We start from the raw sequence: 11,583 nt of genomic DNA, 5'->3' as shown, positions 1-11,583 counted from the left end.
TCCTTGTTAGATAAGAATGTTTCCACACCGGCAGAGACATGGTCCCCAGACCGGGTCCGAGAAGAAGCTGCAGGTGGCACTGGTGTTGTCAGGCCTTGGTCAGAAAAGGTGGAGGAGGAAATAAGGAGGAAAATGTCACTAATGTCACTTTCTGGAAACGCCTCCAACAAATCTCCTCGTGCACTTTGCAAACTTGGAAAGCTGCACTTTTTAGAAAAGACCTCCAGAGGCTGAGAGGTCTGAGTTCAGACCACAGCGGATTGTTTAACCCAAGTCCATTTTCCAAAGTTTCTCAATTGATTTTCAACCTTCCAGAAAACCATTCGATACCAGACCGAGAACACTGCTCTGCTCAGTTAACACGAGCATCAGCAGCCACGTCCCCCTGCCAGTGCTCAGACCAGTCCTGCTGACTGGGCCCGTGTTCAGGCAGACTGGACTCCAGCTGGTCGTCCAGGAGCTGATTATTGACTGATCAGGTGATTAATCGAGCACCAGCACATCAGACCACACTGATCTGGTGGGATTCGGGCCCAGTTCTAAGACCGGACTGATACCGGGCCTGAAAGTGTCTGCATGTTTGTGCAGTGCGTGTAGTTTTTGTGTTGTAGTGTGTGTGTGTTGTGGTGTGTGTTGTGTGTGTGTGTTGTGTGCAGGTTAGCTGTTAGTTCTCAGGGCAGCTCTCTCCATCTGATGATGTGTTTGCTGCTGACCTTTAAACAAGTCTGTCCCATCATCCTCTGCTTCTCTTACCCACAGGGAGCCAACACACACACACACACACACACACACACACACACACACACAAGCTTGCAAACACACTCATGCATGTAAATAGGCTTCTGCTGGCCTGGGAATACACACAATACACATATAACAGAATGTGCACACACACACACTGCACTGCAGACACACACTTACATGAAAACACACACACACACACACACACACACACAGAGGCATCACTGTCTGAGGTTTGGTGGTAATGAGGCCTGTCATCCTTCCACGCAGCCTCTCTCCCTCCCTCTTTCTCTTTCTTTCTTTTTTCATTGATCCACTAACAGATCCCCAATATAACAACTAGCAGTCGCTGTGGGAGCCTCCCCCTCTTTCCTCCTCCACCTCCCCCTCAGCCCGCATCCCTCCGGACCATTTAAAAACCTACCACCACTTTCTGCCTCTCTATCGCTTTCAGTTTCTCTGCTCCTCGTCCTAAACCCTCTCCACCCTCCGCCTCCCGCTCTGCCGCTCCGTCGGGTTCTCGCGGTCTCGTTATGTCGGCTGACAAACAGAGAGGTTCTCTAGCAGCTTGGTGGTTGTTTATCCTGCGTGTTTGTTTGTTTGTTTGTCTGTTGATCTCACCTGGTCATCCTGCAAACTAGTACACAGACTCAGCTCAGATCATATTTCTATGCTCGTCTAAAATAGGTCTGTTCCCCTGAGGGTGGACAATAAACAGAGTTTGCAAATGATTTATTTAGAAATCTCCACAGGTTCCTCATACTGTTCCTGTGATGTGCTACAAACCGGCACAAAGAATCCTTAAAAGAAAAAGGAAGCAGCAATTTAATAAAAGACATGAAAAGCACTGATCCTGATTTTGCTGCAGTTTGCATTGGTCTTAAAGGTCGTCTCAGGTTTTCACACACTGAAACTGTGGAAAACTGTGGAAACTCTTCACTTTCAGCATTTGCAGTGATTCAGAGACTGACAACACGTGTCCAGGATACTATCAGCTTCTTTAAAACTTCAGCTGGGCCCAATGGACTGAAGGAAAAAGGTGGTGAGAAGCAGATTTGTAAGAAAACTAAACCTGATGAGGCAGCATCAGGTCACAACACGTCATTTAATGAGATTACTGGAGCTCAGTGTTTCCCAGCACATAGACCAGAGACCTGGTTGGAATAAACTGGTCCACAGTGAAAATCTGGATCCTTTAGGTCGTTTGTGGAGAAGTGTGTGTGTGTGTGTGTGTGTGTGTGTGTGTGTGTGGAGTGGACAGCCCTGATGTATTTCACTGTTTTCTGTCAACTTCCTCCTGAGGTTTCAGCCTCACTCTGACCTTTGTGTTCAGAGATGTTTTCCTCCCGTGTGTGTGTGTGTTGGGCTGTTTTGTGTATGTGTTTATCTGTTTGGATCTGTGTGTACCCGTGTGTGTGTGTGTGTGTGTGTGTGTGTGTGTTGTCGAACAGGGGAAAACAAATCACCCGCTGTAGTTCTCATTAGCAGCAGTTTTGTGTCAGTGCTGAGAGATCAGCTGTCAGCGCTCTGCCTTCCTCTGCAGCTTCACCTTTTACCGAGTATAATTACACCATTTAACGCCACTGCTTCTCAAACTGCGGCCTGCAGACCCACACCGGGTCCAGTTGGGAGACAAAAAGGGTCTTTAGGTTGAGACTTGTTTCTAGTATAGTTTTACCTGCGTTTGTAAGCGTAAATAAGCTGCGTGTTACCTGTATTTCCTGAATAGTGTATATATTATATAAGTCTGTTGTAGGTGTTGGTTCCTGCACCTTCAACGTCACGAAGCTTTTTGCAGAAACATGACAAACCTGCTCAGTGAAGGTCGAGGCCGAGTGACAGAGTTTTGTCCATCAGCACCATTTTACAGGTCAATGCAGTTGAATAAGCTGCACTAATGTTAACACGTGTTTCAGCCTTTCAGAGACGTGTTTCAGCCTTTTATAGACACGTTTCAATTTTTATAGACACGTTTCAATTTTTATAGACATGTTTCAGCCTTTTATAGACGTTTCAATCTTTTATAGACGTGTTTCAGCCTTTTATAGACACGTTTCCATTTTTATAGACATGTTTCAGCCTTTTATAGACGTTTCAATCTTTTATAGACGTGTTTCAGCCTTTTATAGACACGTTTCAATTTTTATAGACGTTTCAGCCTTTTATAGACATGTTTCAATCTTTTATAGACGTGTTTCAGCCTTTTATAGACACGTTTCCATTTTTATAGACATGTTTCAGCCTTTTATAGACGTTTCAATCTTTTATAGACGTGTTTCAGCCTTTTATAGACACGTTTCAATTTTTATAGACACGTTTCAATTTTTATAGACATGTTTCAGCCTTTTATAGACGTTTCAATCTTTTATAGACGTGTTTCAGCCTTTTATAGACACGTTTCCATTTTTATAGACATGTTTCAGCCTTTTATAGACGTTTCAATCTTTTATAGACGTGTTTCAGCCTTATATAGACACGTTTCAATTTTTATAGACATGTTTCAGCCTTTTATAGACGTTTCAATCTTTTATAGACGTGTTTCAGCCTTTTATAGACGTTTCAATCTTTTATAGACGTGTTTCAGCCTTATATAGACACGTTTCAATTTTTATAGACATGTTTCAGCCTTTTATAGACGTTTCAATCTTTTATAGACGTGTTTCAGCCTTTTATAGACACGTTTCAATTTTTATAGACGTTTCAGCCTTTTATAGACGTTTCAATCTTTTATAGACGTGTTTCAGCCTTTTATAGACACGTTTCCATTTTTATAGACATGTTTCAGCCTTTTATAGACGTTTCAATCTTTTATAGACGTGTTTCAGCCTTTTATAGACACGTTTCAATTTTTATAGACACGTTTCAATTTTTATAGACATGTTTCAGCCTTTTATAGACGTTTCAATCTTTTATAGACGTGTTTCAGCCTTTTATAGACACGTTTCCATTTTTATAGACATGTTTCAGCCTTTTATAGACGTTTCAATCTTTTATAGACGTGTTTCAGCCTTTTATAGACACGTTTCAATTTCTATAGACATGTTTCAGCCTTTTATAGACGATTCAATCTTTTATAGACGTGTTTCAGCCTTTTATAGACACGTTTCAATTTTTATAGACACGTTTCAATTTTTATAGACATGTTTCAGCCTTTTATAGACGTTTCAATCTTTTATAGACGTGTTTCAGCCTTTTATAGACACGTTTCCATTTTTATAGACATGTTTCAGCCTTTTATAGACGTTTCAATCTTTTATAGACGTGTTTCAGCCTTTTATAGACACGTTTCAATTTCTATAGACATGTTTCAGCCTTTTATAGACGATTCAATCTTTTATAGACGTGTTTCAGCCTTTTATAGACACGTTTCAATTTCTATAGACATGTTTCAGCCTTTTATAGACACGTTTCCATTTTTATAGACATGTTTCAGCCTTTTATAGATGTTTCAATCTTTTATAGACGTGTTTCAGCCTTTTATAGACACGTTTCAATTTTTATAGACATGTTTCAGCCTTTTATAGACATGTTTCAATTTTTATAGACGTTTCAGCCTTTTATAGACATGTTTCAGCCTTTTATAGACGTTTCAATCTTTTATAGACATGTTTCAGCCTTTTATAGACGTTTCAATCTTTTATAGACATGTTTCAGCCTTTTATAGACATGTTTCAATTTCTATAGACATGTTTCAGCCTTTTATAGACATGTTTCAGCCTTTTATAGACATGTTTGAATTTTTATAGATGTTTCAGGCTTTTATAGACGTTTCAATTTTTATAGACATGCTTCAGCCTTTTATAGACATGTTTCAATTTCTATAGACATGTTTCAGCCTTTTATAGACATATCAGCAAGTTCTTTGTGAAAAGGCTGATCCTGGTTAAGTAGCTACACAAGCATTAAATACTAATATCACTAATACTAACAATATATTTAATATTGTGATAACTGGCTATCAGTTTAAATACACCCAGTGATTTTTGATGCATTATACAGTTTGTAAAGAACATTTTTATATTTTATAAATGTATAAAAACAGTTTTCCTTAAAACAGATTCAAATATATTCAAGTTCATGCAAATAATCTAAAAATGTATAGTAGTAAAAATAAAAGTAGTAGTTAAAATATGTACTTTAGTGCATTGAACCTTAAGGCTGACTAAACAAATGGAGGATGGAAATGTCTCCCACCCTCTAACGTTTCCTTTTTCTGTAGTCAGTCAAATGAAATGCATCACTGAATATCATTGTTCCGCTAATGTAGAGACAGCAGATGGCTGTGATATCAGCATTATCTGCCGAACATCATGGAAAACAACAAAATAAGTGGAGAAGAACTGCGACTGTTCTGCAGCAGCGTCATTGTTTATTGTAGAAAAAACAACCGTTGGCACTCGTCTTCTGCTGATGGTGGAAATAATGAAAACATGATATGTTTTAAATGCTGCATTAACTTCAGTGACAGGAGGAACGTCAGTCTTTTCTTAGTTCTAATGCTACAGCTGCAGTTTCAGGTTCTCAAATCACAAGAACACTGAGGAAGAAAAACACAAACAACAATACACAGTACTTAGTACAGTATCAGGACTCATCTCCACAGTTTTTGAGCAGGTCTGTGCAATCTGTGCTGTAGTTTTTGCAAATAAGATACGATGTATAACAGATCAGGAAGAAAAAATCAGATAAAATATAATAATAAATAATAATAAAACGAGAACGTGCTGGATTAGACACTTGACACTTGCTACAGACGCTGTATATTTTTTGCATATGTTTGTTGACAGATACTGACATGAACATATTTAAATCTAGATTAAATGCATAGAAGTGAAGGAATTTTGGCATGTGGAGAATGATTTGGCAATAAGAGACTGTTCTGTAAGTGCAGCTTTTCATGTCAGGTTTAGGTTCACAGCACCGATCCTCTACGGAAAAACACTAGACTTTTATTTTTTAAACATGCTCTTTAGTCTGTTTCCTGTCGTGAACTGGAGGTAAAATGTGTGTGTTTATCGTTTCACACAGTTTTAGGGACGATACTAACTGTCCACTGAATATGCAAGTATGCTACCGTTAGCCTGAACCACAGTGAATTTAAAGAATATTCAGGTGTGGAGCCTAAAAACCAAAATAAAATCTTAACCTTAAATCTAGTATCATATAAATATTTCATATAAATATTATATATATTATATATAAATATAATATAATATATATAATATTTAACAGGTTTGTTTTTTGTCTATAAAGCATCATTGGTGTTAATCTTTCATTTGCCACAGCTTCATTATTATTTTATTATTTCCCTGTCGTCATAATAAATGATGATAAAGCTGATATGTCTGATATGTTCATAACTCAGTGACATTAGCATTTCAACATGTTTACATGTCATTGTCGTGTTGTTGTTTCTGTATGACAAACCAGGATCGAGTGTGTGCTCAGATTCTTTTGTCACTGATCAAAATACTTCCTGATTTATATCAAACTTATTGTGGTAAACACAAGTTAAACATTTGGCTTTTTGGAAAAATGCATTAATGTGGTATCAGTGCTGTGTCGGCCTCGTTAGCATACTAGCATTAGCACTGAGCCTCCTAATGAACCGAAAACTGAATTTGGCCCAAACAGGACTTCTGTCTCTGTTGGACAGGAAGGACAAGGGGGCCGTCACCAGCCGTCCACCTCCACCACGAAGGGCTCTTTGACGGGGATCCTGCCGCTGTTGACGATCACACACTCGGTGTACGGGAGGTTCCTGTCGTTGGTGTCCTGAAGCTCGATGGTGTGAACCACGGACTGCCAGACCAGACACACAGGTTAGTTCCACCCAACGCAAACATTGAAGATGCATCATAACTTTGCTCATCTGGAAGAGAACATCTGTATTCACACATAAACCATTTTCTCACACGGCGTCTTTCACCCACCATCCCGTCCAGGACTTTGCCGAAAACCACGTGTTTCCCGTCCAGCCACGGTGCTTTGGCAGCCAGGATGAAGAACTGGGATCCGTTGGTGTCCGGACCAGCGTTCGCCATGCTCACCTGGTACGCACACACAGACACACACTGGTCATGCTCAGGCTGCAACGATCGATTGTTTTAGTTATAACAGTCCACATCCCTGAGAGATTCAGTTTACTGTCTTTTATGACAACACTGGACAGACTGGAACCAGGGACATGATGCTGATATGATATGGACATGATCTAGACTAGGAAGATCTGAGCACTGGGGCTTTTTAAAGTTCGGAGTTAAAGACGGATCAGGTTTAGTTTGGCGATGGCTGAGATGATGCTGCTAACAGGCTCGAACATTTGGTTAAATTTGAGGTATCAGAATTACCTGAGCCGACCTGAAGGCACCACGGCAGGTGAGTGAACGCTTCATCTCAACGAAGAACAGAAAATAAAAAACAACTGTGGAAATAAAGAGGTCGGTGTGTGTTCTCACCCAGGATGCTCCTACATGCTTCAGTTTGAAGTTTTCATCTGCAAACGTTGTCCCGTAGATGCTGTGACCTGCAGCCAAAGACCTTTGGGTTGGTTTCACTTCACGTTCTGTCACTTTAACAGATTTCATAGATTCTCTTAGTCTCACCTCCCGTTCCGTCTCCAGCTGTGAAGTCTCCTCCCTGGATCATGAAGTCCTTGATGACTCTGTGGAACTTGGTCCCCTTGTAGCCGTAACCTTTCTGCACAGAAACATGTGACTGAGTCAACAAACGTTTCAGTCTCTGATGACGTCGGATAAACAGTCACATGACAAAGTCAACACATCAATCAATGCAAAGAGTAACGTACACACACACACACACACACACAGTGTTCGTGTGTGTGTGTGTGTGTGTGTGTGTGTGCACCATCAACCTACCTCTCCGGTTGCCAGGGCGACAAAGTTATTGACAGTAAGAGGGACGACCTCTCCAAACAGGCCGATGACGATCCGGCCCACCTCGTGACCCCCCACTGTGATGTCAAAGAACACCTGGACACACACACACACACACAAGGCTGGTCACTAACAAATAAAATCCATCCATCCATCATCTGTACCCCCTTAGTCCTAACCAGGGTCACGGGGATCAGCTGGAGCCTATCCCAGCTCTCTCTGGGTGAAAGGCAGGGGTCCACCCTGGACAGGTCCCCAGTCCATCACAGGGCCACATAGAGACAAACAACCTCACACACTCACACTCACTCCTATGGGCAATTTAGAGTCACCAATCAACCTGACATACATGTTTTTGGACTGTGGGAGGAAACCAGAGTACCTGGAGAAAACCCACACAAGCACAGGGAGAACATGCAGACTCCACACAGAAAGGCCCCTGATGGGTTTCAAACAAGGAACCTACTTGATGTGAGGCAACAGTGCTAACCACTAACCAAAAACCATTTATTATTTTATTTTCCGTTTTAAACTCAGGTTGTCTTGATTTTGTTGGACTTTCAGAGCTTGACCTGCTGTGACAGGAACAAATCAGTTTTCTAATATTTTCCGTCTCGGCCCTTCCTGTTATTCCTGTTATTCCTGTGTTTGGCCCTAAACTGTGACACAAACGCGTCTCCTGCCAAGTTTAATCGTGTTTCTGGGTTTTTCATATACATTCAGGCTGCGCCGTGTGCGTGAGCGTGCGTGTGTGAGCGACGTGCATCGCCACGCACTGCGCATAAAGTCTCATCTGGATGGACACGTGTGCAGCTGGGCGCGCGCCCTGGGCCGTCCCGCATGTTCTGGAAGAATCTGTAAATACACGAAGGGACGTGTGCGCGTTTCCGCGTTTCGGTCCAGGTCACACCCCCAGCTGGTCCTGGACGCGTTCCCTCACAGTTCTCTATGTGCATGTGTGCGTGCGTGCTCGTGATGTAATCCCGTTACTATCCGCGCTCCCGTGCCGCGCACAGCTGCTCGTCGATGGCGCACGCAGCGAGCACACGCAGGTTCGGATTCATGCAAATAAATGCGGCACCATCACGCACCTTCTCCGTGACCCTCGGTCCTACCCGGGAAGCGGCGCCGCACACCGACTGCAGACAGGCGGCAGAGAGGAAGACGAGGCTGGGAAGGATCGTCCGGAGCTCCATCATCTACTGGGGGATCCTGCTGGAGCGACAGAGGAGAAGACGGTGGAGAAGCTACAGCGAGTCACAGCTGGGAGGCTGGCCGGGAAACAGCGCTCCTAAGCCGGCTACGGCACAAGACCACTCCCCCTGTGGGCTGGGCCCGAGTCACAGCCCCGCCCACTGAGGAAAGGAGATAAGCAGAGAGTTTAATTAAAGAAGGAGAGGAGACCAGGAGAAAAAACAAGATGAAGGAGAACAGAAGAGAAATAAGAAGCTGGACTGAGGAAACTGGGAGAGGAAATAAGGAAATTAAATTAAAACCTCCAGAGGACAAGAAGGATAAACAGACAGAGGTAACAAGGAGACAAGGAAAGTAAGGGGACAGGCGAGGAGAGGAAATGAGGAGACAAGGAAAGTAAGGGGACAGGCGAGGAAGAGGAAATGAGGAGACGAGGAAAGTAAGGGGACAGGCGAGGAGAGGAAATGAGGAGACGAGGAAAGTAAGGGGACAGGCGAGGAGAGGAAATGAGGAGACGAGGAAAGTAAGGGGACAGGCGAGGAGAGGAAATGAGGAGACGAGGAAAGTAAGGGGACAGGCGAGGAGAGGAAATGAGGAGACGAGGAAAGTAAGGGGACAGGCGAGGAGAGGAAATGAGGAGACGAGGAAAGTAAGGGGACAGGTGAGGAGAGGAAATGAGGAGACAAAGAAAGTAAGGAGACAGGCGAGGAGAGGAAATGAGGAGACGAGGAAAGTAAGGGGACAGGCGAGGAGAGGAAATGAGGAGACGAGGAAAGTAAGGGGACAGGCGAGGAGAGGAAATGAGGAGACGAGGAAAGTAAGGGGACAGGCGAGGAGAGGAAATGAGGAGACGAGGAAAGTAAGGGGACAGGTGAGGAGAGGAAATGAGGAGACAAAGAAAGTAAGGAGACAGGTGAGGAGAGGAAATGAGGAGACGAGGAAAGTAAGGGGACAGGCGAGGAGAGGAAATGAGGAGACGAGGAAAGTAAGGGGACAGGCGAGGAGAGGAAATGAGGAGACAAAGAAAGTAAGGAGACAGGTGAGGAGAGGAAATGAGGAGACAAGGAAAGTAAGGAGACAGGTGAGGAGAGGAAATGAGGAGACGAGGAAAGTAAGGGGACAGGCGAGGAGAGGAAATGAGGAGACAAAGAAAGTAAGGAGACAGGTGAGGAAGAGGAAATGACCAGAAACAACAGCGCCCTCTGTCTGCTGGAAGACCAGTGAAAACCATTTATTTGGACATGTCTGTGGCTTCACTACAAGGAAACACAGATCTGTGGAAAATAAACTAAAATAAATAAATAAAATGATCAATTTTATTTAAAAATAAGGAAAAAGGTTTTTGGTTCCTGCCTGTAGTTTTTTTTTCTGTTTGCAACCAGGACTTTAGTCCCTATTAAAAATGAAGGCTCTGAAAGGTTTCATGGAAATGGTTCTGCTTATAGAAACACACGACCCTGTACCAGATTAGATCTGATTTCAAAGAAAACTCTCAGGAAATTAAAGACACATTTTCCAAAATAAAGGTGTAAATGTTCAGCTGCTCTGTCCCAACACAAAATAATCTAAAAATACATGAACCCCCTTAAAACTCTAGTTACACAAACCACATCAAGTCCCTGAATATTAAAGCAATTAGTTTGTATATATACTGAATAAATAATGTCTCATATACAGTCAAAACAGGAAAAATGGTCCCGGAGCTTCGAGGGTTTAATATTTTTCTCTGATTGACAAACAAAAGCATTTTCCTCATGCAGAGATCAATAATCAGCTTCAGCAGTGAGTTTTTAACAATAAACAGAAGCAAAGTGACGTCGGTGCAGCTGGGTGTTCCTGCTTTGAAACACTTTACTGCATCAAAGTCTCCTCAGGTCAGCTCGGCTTCGGCCGCAGGAAATAAAGCTGAAAAAGAGAATAGAAGTCCCAGCTGAATACATGTCTATGGAGATGAATTATAATAGTCAGCCTGCTGTGACCTTAACACACACACACACACACACACACAGACTGTTATCGGCCTCCTGTCAGAGCGGCCCATCCATTCGTCTTTTCTTCCCGCCATCCGCCGAATTAATTAAGCAGAAATGTAAACGTTTTAATTGAATGTCAAAGCAGGACCTTAACAACATGCTCCTATGTAAATGCACGTGACACAGCTTTAAACCTGTGTATTTATATATGCCAAGGTTACAGGGGCAGTGTGTGTGTGTGTAATGTGTGTGTGTGTGCTGCAGCCTGTAAATGAACAGGGGAAATGCAAACTTTTTAATTGAATTACCGTCAGCTGTGTGCTAACCAAGCGGCCCTCGTGGATTAAAACCAATAAGACCTCATTTATCCCCGGGTGGAAACAAACCCTCTAAACCAGGCTGCACCGCCGCTTTATGACTATTTACATGCATGTAAGGATTTTAATGAAGACTCGGGGTCAACTACAAATTAGAAAACAATGTGTTTCTCCGCTCATCAATATTAAAATTAATAAACCCCCTCACTTCAAATGGGTTATAGTCGAACATACATAATGTCTGCCCCCATACGACTATAGAAAATATCAGCTTAGACACTACAAGAGACAATATGTCCAAACTCAATTGTCTTAACCGATGAGGCTGTCGTCAAACTGGCCCTCAGGGGACATTTAGTTTTGATTAATTGCACATTTACTAGAAATTAGTAAAACGTCAGCTGGTCCGTGTTGTGTCCAAACTGTTTCAGTTTACCCACCTGAACTGCAGGGGGCGCTGTT

The 11,583-nt window shown here is 42.6% G+C and overlaps 1 protein-coding gene across 1 annotated transcript; it reads right to left on the bottom strand.

Moving 5' to 3' along the window:
* Positions 1 to 5,391: 5,391 nt before the first annotated feature.
* Positions 5,392 to 8,919, bottom strand: ppic (peptidylprolyl isomerase C). The gene is made up of 6 exons (XM_026322577.1): positions 8,729 to 8,919; positions 7,620 to 7,733; positions 7,347 to 7,440; positions 7,200 to 7,267; positions 6,675 to 6,791; positions 5,392 to 6,543 (listed from the first exon to the last, which is right to left on the bottom strand). Exons 1-6 carry the CDS (start codon positions 8,834 to 8,836, stop codon positions 6,415 to 6,417), a joined length of 630 nt encoding a protein of 209 aa, XP_026178362.1. The 5' UTR covers positions 8,837 to 8,919; the 3' UTR covers positions 5,392 to 6,414.
* Positions 8,920 to 11,583: the final 2,664 nt, after the last annotated feature.

This window comes from Mastacembelus armatus, chromosome 9, assembly GCF_900324485.2.
Source record: "Mastacembelus armatus chromosome 9, fMasArm1.2, whole genome shotgun sequence".
NCBI classification, from domain to species: domain Eukaryota; kingdom Metazoa; phylum Chordata; class Actinopteri; order Synbranchiformes; family Mastacembelidae; genus Mastacembelus; species Mastacembelus armatus.
Note: the sequence above shows the minus strand (reverse complement) of the source record. Positions and strands in the feature narration are given on the sequence as shown.